The sequence below is a fragment of the Castor canadensis genome, chromosome 10, assembly GCF_047511655.1.
Source record: "Castor canadensis chromosome 10, mCasCan1.hap1v2, whole genome shotgun sequence".
Classification (NCBI taxonomy): domain Eukaryota; kingdom Metazoa; phylum Chordata; class Mammalia; order Rodentia; family Castoridae; genus Castor; species Castor canadensis.
This window is the reverse complement of record NC_133395.1, coordinates 112,497,438-112,517,845: the sequence shown is the minus strand read 5'-3', so window position 1 is coordinate 112,517,845 and position 20,408 is coordinate 112,497,438. Positions and strand designations below refer to the sequence as shown.

Below are 20,408 nucleotides of genomic sequence, written 5' to 3'. Positions count from 1 at the left end.
AGAAGGATTCACAAACCACTGAGGAGTGGAAGAATACCAAAGAAAGAGAACCAGGTTCTTCTTAAACCAGGGGTACCTAAACTATGACTGGAAGGCCAAATTTAGCATACTTCCTGCTTTTATATGACCCTCAAGCTAAAAATGGCTTTTACGATTTAAATAGTTGGGGAAAAATCAAGAGAAGAATATTTTATGACCTAATGAAAATCATATGAAATCCAAATTTCAGGGTTCATAAATGAAGTCTGGTTGGAATATAGTAACACCTATTCATTTATTTATTGTCTTTGGCTGGCTCTGAGCTCTAACAGCAGAGTTGAATAGTTGGGACAGGAACTACATGGCTTACCAAGCCAAGTATAAGTATATTTACTATTTGGCCACTTATTTAAAAAAAAAAAAGTGTGTAGACCGCTGCTCTAGATCAAGGACCACACCACTTACTGGAGGACCCTGGGAATGTTCAGTGGCCTTTTTATATCCCATTATCTCCATCTTCAAGATCTCAGATCATTATAAAAGTATATAGACTTGCATAATGCTTATGAATTCCTTGACTCCTCCATCCAGAATAAAGATGCTATGTAATTCATAGAGAATGGAATTATACTGTCAAATTATTAACTGTGTGATTGTCATAGTAACAATAAAGATAATAACTGTATCATCATAGGTGATACTTAAAAGTTCTCAAGAAAGCAAGTGGAAACTTGTGCATTGAGTTCTCTCTCCTTCAATCACACACTCCCAGAGTTCTCACTGCTTGACAACAGAACAATTGCTGTGAAAGAAATAATGTTCAGAAATACAACATAATGAAATTGTCCATTAGTCAAGGCATGTTGGATCAGCAGTCGATAACTCACCATGATAATAGAAGGAAAACAAAGCTAAGAGAGTCACAGATAAATTTTACTTCTTTCAAAACATCAAAATGTGTTTTCTGTACTGTTTTGGGGGCAGCATCAAAGTTTAGACTATTTGATGATGCTTTTTTGTATTTATCAGGAACTTTAAGGGAAAACTGAGACTGAGACCTCACTATGATTAGAAGTTGCAATGTAGGAGATGGAAGTAAAAATGAACCCTTCATCAAACCTGAAAGCCCCTGTGCCTGTCTTGGGCCATCCACTATACTTTCCCTCTTCCTTTCTTCTCATGAAAAGGTGTTGTCTTATGAACATAATTAACAGCAGTGATTACACACACACACACACACATACACACAACTCCTCCTACAACAATCACAAAAGAGAAGAGGAAGAACAGAGAAGCTGTAACATATTGGTGATGCTTAAACCTTCTCAAAGATTAATAAGACTCACACTTTCAGCACTGAAGATAAAAACATACTTTCTGTGCCTTACATTGAAAATACAGTCGTCCCTCAGTATCTGCAGGGGTAGTCCAGGACACAACTTCCCATGGATGCCGAAACTTGCAGGTGCTCAAGTCTCTCTCTTTGGCAGTACTGGGACTTGAACTCAGGGCCTCACACTTGCTACACAAGCGCTCTATCACTTAAGTCACTCCGCCAGCCCTCAGGCCTCTTATATAAAAATGGTACAGTATTTGTATCTGAACTCTCTACATACATGAAATCATCTCTAGGTTACTTTTAATTCATATTACTATGTAAATAATCATTATGCTGTATTGTTTAGGAATAACAAGAAAGAAGTCTGTACATGTTTAGTACAGATGAAATTTTTTCCTTATTATTTCCAATCTGCAGTTGGTTAACTTGGGAGATATGGAACCTATGGATGTGATGCCTGCAGATACAGAGGGCCGACTGTATAGGACTTTTCTATAATCTTGCAAGCATAGTGTTCACTGGTGAAGGGAAGCAAAGCCCATGTATAGCCATCATATGTTCCCTGAAGTTATGAAATAATATGAAATCCTGTAAAGTTTAGAATTTAGAAATTATTGGAAGCTACGTCTCAATTTCTAAGCTTTCTAAGTAGAAGCTATCCATTCAGGAAGTACTTTATACTAATTTCCTTCAAACAACTCATTATTGAAGTCCCTTGTTAATCCCATTTGGACTTGAATTTAGGCTCAAAATCTACATCTTAGCTGTTTTTCCCAGCAACTCTTCTATTAAGCAAAACAATTTCTGAACTTCTTTGAGCTTTAAACATTCTACCTATAAACAAACTCACCAAGGGAAACGGCTGCTATACTACCACTTTATTTATAGCAAACCCTTCCAGTTCCATCAGGAACAAGAGGAATCAGACCCTAGGCACAACTGTTGGAGAGTCTACCAGCGTTGGCAGTTTGATGTGCCTTTTCTACCCTTTCTGCTAGACTTCTATAGCTCCATAGAGAAAGGAAGAGAGCTATGGGCCTGTCCTGAGATGATTTATAATAGAAGAAAAACTCAAAATGGGCTAAGGTTGTACTGAGCTATGGGAAGCATCGAAAGGATCCAAACTATGTTCTGTATCTTCCCATTAGGATTTAGTAGAATAATCTGTCTTTATGTATAAATGGTCAGTTTTACTCTGTGGAAATCCAGGGGGCCTCTTTACCTGGGAAATGACCCTCTGGCTCTCAGAGTTTAACAGGACAGCTCTGGCCTCCTGAAGTTCCCTGACCACAGTCAACAACAATTCTGGGGAAGTGGAGGACTAAAAGGCAGGAGCCAACAACATGCCTTCCAAAACTGAGACGTATGCCTGAAGGAGCAGTATGATGACGCTCACTGAGTGAAATCAGGGTCTGCTTCCCTTTCCAAAGAACTGACTTCCAGGGTTTCTTTCTCAGCCAGCTCTTCAATGGCTCTTGCTAAGGAAACATCTTTATCCAAGTGAAGAACATGCCATAAACCCTCTCCTCAAGCTGCTTACCCAGTAGAGCACATCTGTCCAGCCTTCCATGGTGATGCACTGAAACACAGTGAGCATGGCAAAGGCAAAATTATCAAAGTTGGTGATGCCTCCATTTGGGCCAACCCAGCCACTTCTACACTCCGTGCCATTGGTGATACACTGGCGTCCATTCCCTGAGAACGCACATGGAGCTGGATCCTCTTCAGCTACGATATCTGTAAACAGAGGAAGCAGGCTGCACCACTTGGGAGAGGAACATCAGGACACCCATGCCAATGGAAGCCCAGGATCCTTGCTGGAGCCCAGAATACCCTACACCTCTCACCCAAGTCATCTTAGAAGACTAGTTGCCTTCAAGGTCCAGTTCAAATACTCCTTCCTCAGTGAAATTTGCCATTTCCTCTGGTCATAATCCATTGCTCTTCGGTCTATACTCACCTTTACACAGAGCCTTTTCTAAGCTTACAGAGCACAATGTTATTGGTTTACCTCATGGAAGTCTCTCACCTTGTTTGCTAGGACATGTTGCATAGGGAATCAGGATGGGAAAGTAGAATAAATTCTCATTTATTCTGAACATAATTTACACTAAGAACTGGCTCAGTTGACTGCTGGTATAGTTAGCATTTTCTCCCTCTTCCTTTTTTTTTTTTTTTTAAGATTTTCCCCAAACCACAAAAGTTGTTTTAGGGAAAACCAACAATTTTCAAGTTGCCATTGTCACTACTCACCTGAGTCAGCAAAAAAACATGTTTTGTGCATTTTTCCAATAAAAAGTTCCAATCCTATAATAGCATAGATTATGATTACAAATAATACCAAAAGGGCTATGTGAAGGAGGGGAACCATGGCTTTTATAATGGAGTTCAGAACAACTTGTAAACCTAGGAAAGAGAAAAATAAGTTTGTGAGCCAGGGTGACACTTCAAATTAGGTATACATATAATTCCTAATGACGCTTACTCTATTTATATCATATAGAAATAAAATACAAAAGCTATTTCAAAGCAGTTAATTAATACTAAGCCTACATGTAAACTCAGCTAAAAAGGAGCCTTAAAGATCATCTAACCCAACTCCCTCACTAAACAGATGGAAAAACTAAAGCCTACAGAGGGACAGCAATGTTAAAGTCATTCACTCATGTATGCATTTTTCATTCATTCAACAAAAGCCCTTGAACATCTACCAGATGCAAAGTATAAGGGTTAGTAGTTCCTTTGGCAAATATTAAGATGTAGAAGGAAACAAGGATTTAACACAAATTACTCTCAGGTAGCACAAAAATACTATTTGAGTAGAAACAAATAGTGAAAATTAAAGAAGGATGAAAGACATTGCCTCTGAGTAGGGCAAGGAAGGACATCTCTGAAGCAGCTTCTCCCTTGGCAGAGCCTGAAGGCTGAGTAGGATGGACTTCCACAGGTAGGCATGAAGAAAGAGAACACAGTACCAAGAGTGCAGAATTTAAGTGAGCATGATATAAACTTGGGGGTGACCACTTGATCAGTGATCATACAGTGGAAAAGAGAATCAGGAAAAAAGATGTAGGCTTCGGTCACATCATTCTGGGTTTTGAATTTGGGTTATAGAGTCAGATTTTAGCCCATCAGCAAAAGACAATTACCTTAAAAAGAGAAAGGGAAATAGGCAAGACAGGCAGAGGAGCAGTTTGGAGTGCTGGGGCTCCCTAGGTAGGTCAGAATGAGGATCAAGATGAGACCATGGTCAACAGCTGCTTGGAATGAGAAGAAGGTGCCTAGAGTGTGCTCCAGTGATCTGAGCCAGTCATAGGCAAATACCAGTGCTCTGAACAAAAAACAAGTGCTTCAAAAGGAAGCTCTTCTAGAATGAGGGAGGTAGGTGAGAAGGGTAGGGGGGTGTGGAGACTATTGACCTGTTCAATTGGATGCACCTAAAATTAAAGTGCAAGTGTCCTGTATGTGACAGGTGGGCTTGAGATGAGAGATGTGGATACTACTCAAAGCCCTGATGCAGGTACAGGTACAGCTGCCAAGGAAGTAAAAGATGATGAAAAGTGGGATGGTGGATCAAAACCGAGGATTAGGATTAGAGGGGGAGACAGGCAGGAACCCAGAGCCTGCACTGGAATCTGAGCTTTTTGACATAGTAGTTAGTGTCCTGTGTTCTCCCCCACCACCCCATGATGTCAGCTACTGCTCCATGTCACTCACTCTGCCTCCTTTCCCTTCCCCATTGTCTGTCTTCCAAACCATACCTTTTCTAGTATCTCATTTTCCCAATACCTATTCAAAGAAAGAATATAAGAAGCTGAGATGTTTAAAGTTAAAAAATTTGGAGTTGGAGTAAACCACACAAAGAGAAGAAAACCTACCAGCAATAGTAACAAAAGTTTACCATGTAAGGAACATATGGGAAGAGGCAGAGGACAGGTCAGGGAGGGCAGATTGACAAGAGGATTCTAGACATATCAAGATTCTATCTTGGTAAAGCCTTCTTTACAACTAAAATGGCAGGCACTGCCTTTAAATGTTTAAGTGGTTTCTTTTGGAAAAATGACCAATAGGATGATTTTCAACAGGAGAAAAGAAAGTATTGGCTCCTAATGTACTTGGACAAACTTTTGGTTGTTGTTGTTTTGATTTTTTTTGAGATACAGATGGACCATCCAAAATCAACTACCAGTTAGCTCTTAAATTCTGTAGCAGTGAACCATACAAGGTCATGAATATTTTGTTTACAGTAACTATTACATTTAGATTGATCAGATTTGTGAAACAACAGAGTTGAATTTTAAGATGAATATGTATACTTTCTTACACTCAGTGACTGGACATAGTCAAATTGCACAGCAGATCTCAGGGGACTCTAATCAAGGAGTCATGGGAAGGAGTGGAAACAACACCAGGCCAGGAATGAGTGGACCTGGGTCTAGTTCCATCATTGCCCACCAACTATGATAGTCTGAACAGTCACTATTTTTTCTTCTTCTTTGTGGTACTGGAATTTGAACTCAGCCCCTTGAGCTTGCTAAGGCAGTTACTCTACCACCTGAGCTATCTTTTAAGTCACTATCTTTTAACAGATCCCAGTTTGTTTATCTAAAAGAAGATATAGATAGACCAGAGGATCTTTCCCACTTATGAGTTTGGATTCTGAAAAACATTGGTTAACTGAACATGAGTGGTCAAGAACTCCACGAATGTCTGAACTGCCACCTTCTGAAATACAGTTGCCTTTCACTAAATGACTGTATATTCACACGCACATAATCTTTTTAGAAGACAGCAGATAATTTTTAGGTAAGTATAAGAACTAAAACATTTCTTCACATTTTCAACAATTTCAGGTAACAGAAGAGAAATCAATATTTAATGTTGCCAACCAGCATTAAAAATACCATGGCCCAGAATCCCTGGCTCCTTACCCCCAAACCCATTTGAGTTTGATGAGAAGATTTCATGTTCCCTGCCCGGGCAGTTAAAATATAGGCTTAAGGGTCCTTGCATAAACCAGTCATGGTAGTATACATCTATAATCCCAGCTATTCAGGAGTTGTACATCAGAGGAATCACAGTTCGAAGCCAGTCCCCACCTAAATAATAAGGTGGGCATAGCGGTACACACTTGTGATCACAGCTACGTGGGAGGTGTAGGTAAGAAAATCGGGGATCAGGGTCTGAAGCCAGCTCCAGGCAAAAAATATGAGACCCTATCAGAAAAATAAACTAAAACAAAAAGGGCTAGGGTATGGCTCAAGTGACAGAGTGCACACCTAACAAGCTTGAGGACCTGAGTTTACCAGTATCACACACTCACAAATAAAAGTCCTCGCGTAAAACTCAGCCCCGTTTCTCCCTGTTGAACTGCGGGAGAATGAGATGAAGATCTCCATCAAGTTTCAAACAGTGATGTTTCTTGGGGAAAGGAAGAAAAAACTACAGCTAAGAGCTGATTTTGCTGAGTATCTAGGGCTATGTAGTCTCCATCTATAGAAACTTCACTGGCCTGCAGAATCAACACGGCACTCTACCCGTTTTAAGAGTGTTCATTGGCCAGAGACTCATGCACACACAAGCCATGGCCCTGTGAGTGCATTTGGCATATGCCACAGACAGGCTGTCCTGTCATCTGCTCTTTTGGAGGGGGGGGGGAAACTTGCCGTGATTACTTTGAAATTAGTTAGATTAAGCTACAACAACTAAATCTGAAAGAACGTATTTGCTAACTGAACTTCTCATTTAATCATGTTACACTTAACAGTCATTCCAAGGTATTTCTATTTTTCTCAATTGCGTCCAGAACAGTTCTGTGGTTTTGACTTATGCTGATCTTTTTCAATTAAAATAAATGAACCATCTGGAAAAAGAAGTACACATAAAACACTACTTCCTACATTTTAAAATGTTAAATTTGGCAATCTTTTTTTTTCCAGAGGATTTTTGGTGCATTCTGAGTGCCAACAGGTTTAATAAAATTTCATGAAGAACTTTTGGAGAAGCAAAAAAAAATCTGTGCTCTTCCAATGGCTTTACGAGTTGTAGAAAACAGGCACACCATTATAGTCTTGTTTCCTTGCTCTGTCTCTGAATAAACAAGCACCTCTGAAGCACCAGTCCTAAGAAAGGTGTTAAGACTACCTCTACCCTCTTAAGCCCTCAACATGGGGAATTCTTTCAGGGGCAGATACCCTACAATTCCTTTGGCAGCATAAGAGGCCAGGGCATAGACAGGGCATCTGTTCCAATTCAGGTGTGACTCAACCCAGACTGGAGGTATGAGCCAAAAGCAAAGTAGACCCTGGCACTGACTGGTATTGTAACCCAGTGAGTGACAACAGTCTCTCTAACTCCTTGAGAGACTACTCTGTGTTCCAGACAACCTGCTAGGGGTCTCTCTCCCTTATACCATTAGGTTCTAACCCTGTACACAGATGTGGAAGCTGAAGTGTTCATCCTTCTCCTCACAGTGGGACAGACACAATCCCTGACAGTGGGTGAGCTGAAGAGTTTTCAGGAATCCAACCCTGTGTTGCTGCCACTTTGAAAAAAGACTATGACCTGAGCCCTCCATATCATCATCTATATTACCTAGTATTCACAGAGGGTCAGGCCTGGGAGCTGGGTCAGAAAGGAAAACCAGATTGGAATCAGGAGTCCTGAAACCTAGGTCTCTTACCACCACCCAGCCTCTTTGCAACAGGAGATTCTTCTGCAAAAGCAGGATGACAATTATCACCACCTGTCTACCCCCTCTTCAGGGCTGTCACAGACATCCACAGAGAAAATGCAAGCCAAAGAGTTCTGTCAACTATGAAGGCCTGTACAGTAAGCTGCGAGGCCCCTGATGGGTGCACAGCAACTCACCTTAGAGTACTCTGTTTCTTCATCCTAAGACCCACCCAGAAGAAAAAGACCAGCACACTCCTCCATCTAGAAAACAAAATGTGCTTACTGGGCACTCCTGACACTAGTCGAAGAGGTCGTAACACTCGGAAGGCACGGAGGGCTTTGACATCAAAGCCTCCTGATTTGCCGCTAGAGTGGTTCCCGCCTTCTGTTTCTTTGGTTAATTGTTCCAAAATGACACTAAACAATCTGAAAGAAGAGGAAAGAAAGAAGCGTTACAGTCTATCACCCAGGGAAACAAAAACAGAATGATAAAAGTAGTTATTTTTGAACAAGTTATTTTTGAAATGAAAGCAAAGGCAAAAAATCTAAACCTGACCCCTCTATAGAAAAGCATTTGAGACAGGGACTAATCTTCCCTGTTTTTGTACAAATGGAGCAGCCAGGAACAAAAAGAGCCCCATAGAAGTGGAACTCACTGGGGATCTAGCAATGACAAGTAGAACTGCCCAGGCTCAAATGACAGCAGTGATCTTGGTGGTTACCACTTGTGAGCACTTGCTATGTGCTAAGCACTTCACAAACACTGATTCTCATAGAATTGTTATGCAGCAGGAATCACTTACACCATTTTACACATATGGAAAGAAACTTGAGGGGAACAAGTAATGTGCCCAAGACCACACAACTAGTGGCAGAACTAATATTGGTAGTTGGCCCAGTTCCAAAAGGGTAAGAAGTTTTAGTTCATTTAGTCTGCTCTAGTCTAGTGCTTAAAACAGTTCCTGACACATGCAAAGTGCTCAAAAATTTTTTGATGAGTAAATCAATGAATGAATTCAAAGTCCCACATTTTAATGTGCTATACCACTTCCAGTGCAGTCACTGACACACACCCCTCCACACACACACCAGTACCCTCATGGGGATAGATGGAGAATGATGTAAATTACAGATGCTAAGGAGCTGGGGTGTGCAAAGGCTAAAAGTAGTTACTTAGAGAAGTATTAATATCATTTTCTCTTTTGAAATGTGAGTAATATTGTATCTGGCAGCCATGGTAAGTTTTTTTTCCTACTCTCAGAAGGTTTTCCGGATAAAACTATTTTCAGGCAATTTGCTCATTTGACAGTTACTTTTGCTCTTTCAAATAAATATTTACTCTTTGGAATTGTTGCTTTTCAGAATAAATATGAATTTTTCCATTGCAAATAGCATCAGCTCTGGCCAATCAGATTATGGAAATGACTGGCCCAGCAACAAAGAAAAGGTTTCTAAAGTTTAATTAGCAGCCAAAGCAGAAATTCTGCCCCCACTGGCAGGCAGGCCTCTAGATCACCAAGACAAAGTCCATAAAACACAGGGTGGTCTGATCGTAGTTCTGATTGGGCATAGTCATATCATTCTAGGGCATTTATAGAGCAGCCCTTTGTTTTTTATAACAGTAGAACAATTAGCAATGAACCCAGGAGGGAAAATAAGACGCCTCTCTACCTTCTCAAAGCTTCTGATGGTGGGCTCTCTTTACTTATGACTGGGGAAACATCAAATTTATGACAGGTTTCTCACTGGCATAGCTTTTAAAAAGTATTGCAAACTTCTACAGCAAGGGTAATGTTAAAAGTCTCTCCTCCAAAACAAGTTCATAGCTTCACAAAAACAAAACAAAAGGAAGAAGGAAAACCTCAAACTCTTCTGAAATGTGGAAGCCACAGAAATTTTTCACGCTAAAAGGTTAGGAAAATAATTTATGCAGGTGGTGACTTAAGATTGCTTTCAAGTATCGGCATTTTGCAATGTGCACTTCAAGGTCCTTTTATTCCACCACCCCCCACCGCCAATTCTTCAGCAAAGTCCTTGAAAACAGGTGGATAATGTCTCTCTCCCGTTACAGAAGAGCCTGAATCAGAGAAAGAAGCTGGCTGTGGTTCCCAGATGGTGGGGGGCTGGAAGGGACCAGGGTCATTTCTAGTCCTAAGAACTCTGAGACATTAGGAAAGTCCCTCTCTTTCTCTAGGTTTCAGTTTCCCCGATAAAACTAGATCAAAGGATCCAGAACCCTGCCCACTCCATTCTCATATTCTACGATTCTATTCCCCTCACCCACACCAAAAAAAAAAATAATAATAATAATAACAATAAAGGAAAAACAAATCAACACCATGTACCTGAAGAGATAAAGACACAAGGGAAAGCAATATTGGACCCTAGATTGTTATTAAAAGTTTATCTAGACTGAAGGTATGGCTCAAGCAATAAAGCACCTGAAAAGTCTGAAGCTCTGAGTTCAAATCCCAGTCCCATCAAAAATTTGCCCCAAGAGAAGAGGAAAAAGGCAAGAATTGGCCCAAACTGTCAAAGGTCAGAAGCACTAGAATGAGGGCAACATGTTTTTCTTCATGAAAGCTTAAGTCATTAGCCCAAATGCCTGAAATCAGAGGAGTAGTACAAAAGTTGACTTATATCATACTCTTCTGTAAAGGGAGTAACTTTAGCTATGGTAGCCCAGTGGGTTCTCTTGTGATCACATTACTAACAGTTAATATTTTAGAAATATTCATAGCTTTCTTAACATCTCAGGTAGTGGGAGAACTGAAAATCCACTGACTTGAGATACAGATTGTAGCTGGAAACTGTAGTGAACAGAAATTTGATTCAAATGAAGACATAATTCATCCTTTCCTTTAAAAAAACTTCTGCAATTCCATCCATTTGCCAGCGAATGATAACATTTCGTTCTTCTTCATGGCTGCATAGAATTCCATTGTGTATAGATACCACATTTTCTTAATCCATTCGTCAGTGCTGGGGCATCTTGGCTGTTTCCATAACTTGGCTATTGTGAACAATGCCGCAATAAACATGGGTGTGCAGGTGCCTCTGGAGTAACCTGTGTCACAGTCTTTTGGGTATATCCCCAAGAGTGGTATTACTGGATCAAATGGTAGATCAATGTTTAGCTTAAGTAGCCTGCAAATTTTTTTTCCAGAGTGGTTGTACTAGTCTACATTCCCACTAACAGTGTAAGAGGGTTCCTATTTCCCCGCATCCTCGCCAACACCTGTTGTTGGTGGTGTTGCTGATGATGGCTATTCTAACAGGGGTGAGGTGGAATCTTAGCGTGGTTTTAATTTGCATTTCCTTTATTGCTAGAGATGGTGAGCATTTTTTCATGTGCTTTCTGGCCATTTGAATTTCTTCTTTTGAGAAAGTTCTGTTTAGTTCACTTGCCCATTTCTTTATTGGTTCATTAGTTTTGGGAGAATTTAGTTTTTTAAGTTCCCTATATATTCTGGTTATCAGTCCTTTGTCTGATGTATAGTTGGCAAATATTTTCTCCCACTCTGTGGGTGTTCTCTTGAGTTTAGAGACCATTTCTTTTGATGAACAGAAGCTTTTTAGTTTTATGAGGTCCCATTTATCTATGCTATCATTCTGAGTGAGGTTAGCCTGGCCCAAAAGACCAAAAATCGTATGTTCTCCCTCATATGTGGACATTAGATCAAGGGCAAACACAACAAGGGGATTGGACTTTGAGCACATGATAAAAGCGAGAGCACACAAGGGAGGGGTGAGGATAGGTAAGACACCTAAAAAACTAGCTAGCATTTGTTGCCCTTAACGCAGAGAAACTAAAGCAGATACCTTAAAGCAACTGAGGCCAATAGGAAAAGGGGAACAGGTACTAGAGAAAAGGTTAGATCAAAAAGAATTAACCTAGAAGGTAACACCCACGCACAGGAAATCAATGTGAGTCAATGCCCTGTATAGCTATCCTTATCTCAACCAGCAAAAACCCTGGTTCCTTCCTATTATGGCTTATACTCTCTCTACAACAAAATTAGAAATAAGGGCAAAATAGTTTCTGCTGGGTATTGAGGGGGGGAGAGGGAGGGGGCAGAGTGGGTGGTAAGGGAGGGGGTGGGGGCAGGGGGGAGAAATGAACCAAGCCTTGTATGCACATATGAATAATAAAAGAAAAATGAAAAAAAATTTAAAAAAATAAAAAAAACTTCTGCTCTTGCTTTGACCATAACTTAGTCCATATTTTAGATAAAGAATAATCTGATGGTCTAAATTTTTTTAAACTTAATAAGAGAAACCAAGTCCATTTCTATTTTTAAATTAGTTTCCTTGATGATTTTAACTTTTAAAATCAATTTCATTGTAGTTTAAATATAATAAACTGTACCTATTTGAAGTGTGCAAATAAGTTATAATAAATATAAAAGTTAAAGCAACAAAGACAGCAACCAAGACAGTATTTCCAACATCTCAAACAGCTCTCTCGTGCCTACCGTCAGTCATCCTCCCTGTAAGCCCAGTTGCAGGTATCCACCAATTGCCTACTTATCCATGTAAGTTTTTCCCTTTTTTCCAACCTAAACAGAACCATGTAGTATATTTTTTGCCTATCTTCTTTTACTTGCCCATAATGTTTTTGAGATTCATCCAAGTTGTTAAATTTATTGGTAGTTCACTTCTTTCAATTGTTAAATAATAGACCATTATATAAACATACCACACTGAGTTTAACCATTTACCTGTTGTGGAATATTTGGTTTATTTTCCGTTTTTCTCTACTGTGAATAAAGTCTTTTTGTGGACATGGGTTTTCATTTATCATAGATAAATAGCTAAGAAAGAACTGGTAATATGGTCACATTGTAAATGTGTTTAACACTGTAAGAAATTGATAAGTTTCCCCAGAGTGGTCAGGCCACTTTCTGTTTTGACAAGTAGACTCTGAGCGTTCCAGTTCCTCCACATGCTGATGAATGCTCAGTACTTCTTGGTCTTTTTACATTTAGCAATCCTAGTGGGCATGTAATACATCACTGTGGTTTTAGCCGGCATTTCTCTAATTACCAACAATGCTGAGGGACTTACTGACCGTTCACTGTGTTTTATTTAAGCAGTGCTGGGAATTGAACACACACACACGCACACATATATTTTAATGAAGATCTGTTCAAATGTTTGTCCTTCCATGTAATGGGTGGTCTTCTTACTATTGAATTTTAAGAGTCCTTTATATATGCTGAATAAAGGTTCTTGTCAGGTATCTCTACTGTAAATATTTTTCCATGTCTGAATTGCCTTTTCATTTTCTTCACACTGTCTTTTGAAGAAAAGTTTTAAATTTTGATGAAGCTGAATTTTTCTATTATCCCTTTTATGGCTAATGCTTCTTATACCTGAGAAACCTCTGCCTACCCCAAGATCATAAAGACTTTCTTCCAGAAATTTTAAATTCTACATGTAGGCCCATGATCTATGTTTAGATAGCATTTATATATGGTATGAGGTAAGAGAAGATTCTTTTCACTGTGAAAATAGAATAATAAAACCCACCAAAAGCTGTTAAAAAGAAGGGAGGGGGGAGAAGAAAGAGGGCTAAGAAAGAGTAATAGAGACGGGGTGAATTTGATCAAAGTATATTATACACAAGTTGTAACTATAATAACAAAACTCCCTTGCACAATTAGGTTATGCTGATAAAAATTAAAAAGAGTAATTTTTTCATATTGACAAATAGCTCTTTTAGCACCATTTGTTGAAAACAGTTCCCTCAACCTATGGAATTATCAAGGCATCTTTTTTATAAAATCAATCGATCATGTATGTATGAGTCTGTTTCTAGAGCCTCCCTATTTGGTTCCATTGATCACGTTTATGTCTATTCCTTATGCAAATATCAAATATCTTCACTTCAGTAGCTTTAGAACAATCCTTAAGATCAGGTTCCAGTTTTGTTTTTTGGTTTTTTTTTGTATGTGTGAGGGTGAGGAAGGAGGGTACTGGGGATTGAACCCAGGGCCTCACGCTCCTGTCTCCACCGCCCAGTAGCTAGGATTATAGGCATGTGAAACCACTTTGTTCTTATAATTTTTCTTTGGCTAGGGCCAGGCATGGTGACTTATGGCCTATAATCCCAGCTACTTGCAAGATAGAGATTTGGAAGATGATGGCTCAAAGCCAAACCAGCAAAAAGTTATGGAGTCCCATTTCAACAAACAAGCTGGGTGTTTTAGTGTCCATCTGTAATCCTGGCTCTGTGGGAGGTGTGGTAAGAGGATCGTGGTCCAAAGATGGCCTGGGCAAAAAGCAGGTGACCCCATCTGAAAAACAACTTAAGAAAAATGGCTGGGGGCATGGCTCAAATGATAGAGTGCTTGGCTAACAAGCAGGAATCCCTGAGTTTAAACTTCAGTATTCAAATAAAAAAAATTCCTTTGGCTAGTCTAGAGCCTCTCTAATTTCCACATAAATGTTAGAATAAGATTGTCGATCTCTACAAAAATCCTGCTTGGATTTAAAATAGGATTCAATATATAGTTCAATTTGGGAAGAAATTAACATCCTAACAATATTGAGTCTTCCAATATTTCTAAGTTTTAAATTCCTCTCAATAAGATTTTGACATATTAGGGGAACTTAAGAAACTAAACTCTCCTAAAATCAATGAACCAATTAAAAAATGGGCAACTGAACTTAATAGAACTTTTTCAAAAGAAGAAATTCAAATGGCAAAAAAGCACATGAAAAAATGCTCACCATCTCTAGCCATAAAGGAGATGCAAATCAAAACCAAACTAAGATTCCGCCTCACCCTTCTAAGAACAGCCATCATTAGAAACACCACTAACAACAGGTGTTGGCGAGGATGCAGGGGAAAAGGAACCCTAATCCACTGCTGGTGGGAATGCAAGCTGGTACAACCACTCTGAAAAAAAATTTGGAAGCTTCTTAAAAATCTAAACATAGACCTGCCATATGATCCCGCAATCCCACTCCTGGGGATATACCCAAAAGAATGTGACACAGGTTACTCCAGAGACACCTGTACACCCATGTTTATTGCAGCGCTATTCCCAATAGTCAAGTTATGGAAACAACCAAGATGCCCCACTATTGATGAATGGATCAAGAAAATGTGGTATTTATACACAATGAAATTTTACTCAGCCATGAAGAAGATCAAAATCTTATCTTTTGCAGGTAAATGGATAGAACTAGAGAACGTCACTCTGAGTGAGGAGGTCAGCCAAGCTCAGAAGACCAATATGCAAACTTTAGATCTAGGGCAAATGCAGCAATGTGGTTGGATTGGGACCACATGACAAGGGGAGAGCGCTATTAACCAGGGTAGAGATCAGTTAGAGATGAATCAACATGGGTCATAACACGTGTACACAAAAGCAATGCTAGGAATATTTCTGTATAGCTATCCTCAACTCAACTAGCAAAAACATTTTGTCTTCCTTATTAGGCTTGTATCTTTTCTTCAACAAAACTAGTGATAAAGGCAGAACAGGACCTGCCTGGAACTGAGGGGGGAAGGGGAGAGAGGTTGGGGGAAGGGAGCAGGGGGGAGAAATGACCCAAACAACGTATGCACATGTGAATAAATGAATAATAAAAAAATGATTTTGCCATGTTAATCATTTATTCATGTTTTCATTGAATATAGTAATATTCAATGTTTTCATAGGAAATAGTAAATTTTTCATTTTAAACTATTTATGACTATTATATAGAAATCCTCAAGATTTTTATAGTGACATTTTATCCAGAAATATTGCTATATTCATTCAGAAAATATATCTATGATTTAAATTTCTTAAAAATTCTCTGAGGTTTGTTTTATGGCTTAGGATATTGTCACGCGTGTTCCATATGCTCATAAAAGGAATATAAATTCTGCTCTTACTGGATGAAAAGTTCTCCAAAATGTCAATTCAGTCAAGTTGGTGGCTGGTATTGTGCAAGTCACCCTGTAGACATTGTGATTTTCTGTCCACATGTTCTATCAACATTCCTCAGCACAGTGATGAGATAGACAACTATAATTACAGATTTGTCGATTCCTTTTTCAGTTCTACCAGATTTTGCCTCATGAATTTTGAATCTGTTATTAGCCATATATACAATTAGGACTGCTACATCCTTTCCATGAAATGACTGTTACTATGAAATAGGACTCTCTTTATCCCTCGTAACATTCCTTGTTCTGAAGTCTGGTTGGCTGGATATTAATATAGTCATTCTAATTTTCTTTTGATTAGTTTTTCAATGGTATATACATTTTCTGCCCTTTTACTTTCAAACTATTTGTGTCTTTAGATTTAAAATAGGGTTTTCTGTAGAGATGAGAGAGTTGAGTCTTGTTTTTATAAACGACAACCTGGTAAATTCTGAGATATTCATAGGAGTTTAGCAGGGTTTAAATCTACTCTCTCGCTATTTGTTTTCTATTTGTCCTATTCATTTTTTATTTCTTCTTCCCTGCCTTCTGGATTAAGTTGTTGTTGTTTTGGTTTATTCCTATTCCATTTAGTCTCCACTATAGGCTTACTAACTAAACCTCATTATTTTTCTAGTGATTGTTCTAGGGCATGTTTCAACACAAAAAATTCTATAAAAGGACAGAGAGTAAATATTTAAGGATTTGTAGGCCACATGGTCTCTGGTATAATAAATAACTTTGCCATTAAATGCCAAAAAGCCATGCATATAAGTGTAGCTGGGTTATAATAAAGCCTTTTTCATTTTTAATTATCATATTAGTAGTTGTACTGGAGGTACATTGTACAAAATTTCTTATAATTTATCAGAGTTGAATTCACCCCCTCCATCATTCTCCTTTATCTCCCCCTCCCCCATTCCTGGAATAGTTTCAACAGGTCTCATTTTTCCATTTTCAAACATGAGTACATATTTCCACTACATTCATCCTCCTATACGTTTATATTTTCCCCTCCTCCCACTGGTACCAACCCTCCAGACAGCACCTGTTCTCCAATTTTGAAAAAAAGACATTTTTGTTAAAGATAGGTATACAGGGTGTTTCATTATGACACTTTCATGTATATATGTATTATAACTCTAATTGGTTCATCCCTTCTATTTTTCTCCTTCTTACCTTAGTCCCCTTATTCTGGTGATTTCAACAGGTTTAAAAATCCTATATTTGTTCTTGTATAGAAAATGTTTCAACCAATAAAGCTTTTTGCCAAAGCTGTTGGCAAATAAAATGTTAATATGGAGGGAAAAACAGGCTTAAACCAGAGTTGGTCTATAGGTAGTATCTGCCAACCGAGGCTCTAGGGTTTACAATGTACACTTTTAACCTACCATGATGTAGCTTCAAATAATCTTTTACCATGCTACCTGCTGTGTAAGCACTTAACAACAGCAAACATTTTTCTTTTTTTTTTTTTTTTTTTTTTTTGCAGTACTGGGGCTTAAACTCAGGGCCTTCACCTTGAGCCACTCCACCAGCCCTATGTTTGTGAAGGGTTTCTCCAGATAGTATCTCACAAACTTTTTGCCCAGGCCGGCTTTGAAGCATGATCCTCCTGATCTCTGCCTCCTAAGTAGCTAGGATTACAGGCGTGAGCCACAGGCACCCAGCATGTATTGTTGTCACGTATTTTATCTTCCAGGAAAGGCATAAGCCTCACACAATACATTGTTATTATTTTTGTTTTAAACATTTGCCTTTAAAGAGATTTTAAAATGAGAAAAGATGTCTTTATGTTTACCATGCATTCACTCTTTCTGGCATTCTTCTTTCCTTTTGTGAAGATCTACATTTCTATCTGGCAAAAGGAGTTGTCATTTAACACTGAAGGGCAGATCTATCAGTCTTGAGTTCCCAGTTCTGGTTTGTCTAAAAACATTTTTATTTTGAGTTCAATATTAGAAGGCATTTCACTGAATAGGAACTCTAGGTTGACATTTTACTCCAGTTCTTTAGTGATGCCTTTCTGTTGACTTCTGGCTTTGTATAGTTAAGAAATTCTGGATGTCTTTTTTTTTTTTTCTATTTTAAGATTCTCTTTATCTTTGATTTTTAACAATTTCATTATGAATATGATGTCCTTTGACATGGTTTTCTGCATGTTTATTTTGGTCAGACTTTGTTGAGCATCTTCAGTTTGTGAGTTTCTATTCTTCCATCACATTAGGAAATTTTAGAGCCATTTCTTCAAAAATTAGGGTGTTTTTTCTATCTCTCCTCTCTCTCTCCTTTCCTTCTGAGTCTCTACATGTATGTTAGACCACTTGATAATTCCTCACAGGACAATGAGGCTCATTTCTTCCTTAGTTATTATTCTTCATGTTACTGCTACAGTGTCTTCAAGTTGCCTGATTTTTTTCCTTTGGTAGTGTCTAATATCCTATTAATCCAATTCAGGGAATTTTTCATTTCAGATAGATGTTTAGCTCTTAAAGTCTCATTTGGTTCTTTTTCCCCTTGCTTTTTTTTTTTTAATTTTTTACTATCATATTACTGTTCTACTGGGGGTACATTGTGACATTTACAAAAGTTCTTAAAATATATCATAGTTGAATTCATCCCCCACCCCAGTTCTTTTTTAATACTGTCCTATCTTTCTTCATTATAGTCATATATTCCTTTAAGTCCATAAACATATTTATAATAGCTATTTTTAAACTCTTAAAGTCCTATTCTCCTAATTCTATCATCTCTGTCATTTCTGGGTCTCCTTCTATTGACAGAATTTCCTTTTGGTGATGTGTCACATTTCTTCATGTCTCTAGTATTACTTGACTGGATGCTGGACATTTTAAATGCTACTTTAAGCATTTAGGTTTTGTTGCCTTCCTTTGAAGAGTGCTGAGTTGTGTTTTGGCAGGTACTTAAGTTACTTCTTTTCAAACCCTCTTAGCAAGGTTTCAGGTAGTCGTTATACTATAGGAGGGGCTGGAAAACTTTTTCTATAAAGAGTCAGGTAGTAAATCTCTTTAGGCTTTGTGGACCCAAACTACTCAATTTAATTATGTAAACAAATGAGTGTGGCTACGTTATAATAAATTTTACTTATTTTTAAAAAAATAGGTGACACGGTAGATGGACTAGGATTTGGCCCACTGGTCAGAGTTTGCTGACCCTTGCTCAGGATCTAGGTTAACCCTACCACTAATGGCCCTTCTGGGGTCTCCATAGATAGTCCAAGATGTTCAAGAGGTCTTTCACTCTAGTTAGCAAGAATGTGAACACCTTTCCTTTCAGTCCTATGTGAGTTCTGGTTATTATTCATTTCACAGCCCTCAGTTTTTGTTTTTTTTCCCTAACAATGTTTCTGGCCTGGCCTCGTGGAATTACACACCATAAAAATAAATCTTAATCTCCAGTCAAAACTCCAAAGAATCCCAAGGCATACTCCTGGAGCTCTTTTTCTGATGAGTTCTCTCTCTTCCTATATCCTGCTTCTTAAATTTCAGGCACTCAGCCCCCTGAACGCTTATATCTGCCTCTTAACCTTGGTGAGATCATGTTTGCTTGGTTCCCTGTCCTTATGCTGTGTTGTTGTGAGCAGAAGAAAACAGAAGTCAAGGTGATCAGAGCATGGAGACATAAGAAACTGAACTAAGCATCTGCATTTTCTACCTGAACAGAAAATTCAGTGACAGGAGAGGCACAGCAATTACTAGAACCAAGAGGCTTGCAAGGCTCCTACTTGCCATTCCTTGGCAGAGTACACCAATTAAAGGAAGTCATCTGCCTTCTGACCTCTCTGTCCCTGTTGATTTTAGATGTACTACCTATGTGATGATGCCTTAGATGCTAATATACTATGATAGCTTCTGCAAAACTTTCTTTCTTCTCCACAAGTCTAATTATCCCAATGGGCCACCACTTTGGATCCCATTTTAATTTTCTAGGTTGAAAAGACAGGCCCAAACTGATCCCATCCTTCCAATATGCAGCAGAATTAGTCTCCAATGAAAAGTTAGAGAATTCTTGATAAAAGAAAATCACCTTGCTTGACTACAAAAGGCAGCTGACTAAAGTCGTGGAGATGACAACAGAGAGGCTACTTTAAAATCTCTCTCTACAGGAACAAACATAATTTAGGAGCAACCCACAGAACAAGTAGGGTAACCAAGACTCAGAGAAGGTATACAGCTTATCTTCTTCTAAAAATATTTGGTTCCAAGACTCAGCACTCCTTTGACACTGACTCATTTTTCTCCGATTGGCAATATTTCCAGGTGTGGAAAGAGTAGGAAAACACAGACAACTATTTTTTTTTATTTTAACATTCCCTTTTAACTAAAAGTATTGGTGTCTTCTTCCAATAAATGGATTTTGAGAGAACCCCTGCTTCTCTGCATTTTCCAGCTTATTTCATTTTATGCCAGATATGTGACAGCATTCAAATACTTGTTGTTTTGTTATTTAAGATGGGATAGTAGCATGCCA

At 38.6% G+C, this 20,408-nt stretch overlaps 1 protein-coding gene across 22 annotated transcripts in view; it reads right to left on the bottom strand.

Moving 5' to 3' along the window:
- Positions 1-20,408, bottom strand: part of Cacna1d (calcium voltage-gated channel subunit alpha1 D) — a 322,522-nt gene that overhangs the window by 141,548 nt on the left and 160,566 nt on the right. For 21 of the 22 annotated variants that reach the window (XM_074043953.1, XM_074043952.1, XM_074043939.1 and 18 more), the window contains exons 5-7: positions 8,277-8,419; positions 3,572-3,724; positions 2,859-3,055 (exon numbers count right to left, since the gene is read on the bottom strand). In XM_074043953.1, the coding sequence (XP_073900054.1) occupies positions 2,859-3,055; positions 3,572-3,724; positions 8,277-8,419 (493 nt within the window). Of the gene's footprint in view, positions 1-2,858; positions 3,056-3,571; positions 3,725-8,276; positions 8,420-20,408 lie in introns of those variants that run through there. The other variant, XM_074043951.1, reaches the window with a different exon arrangement.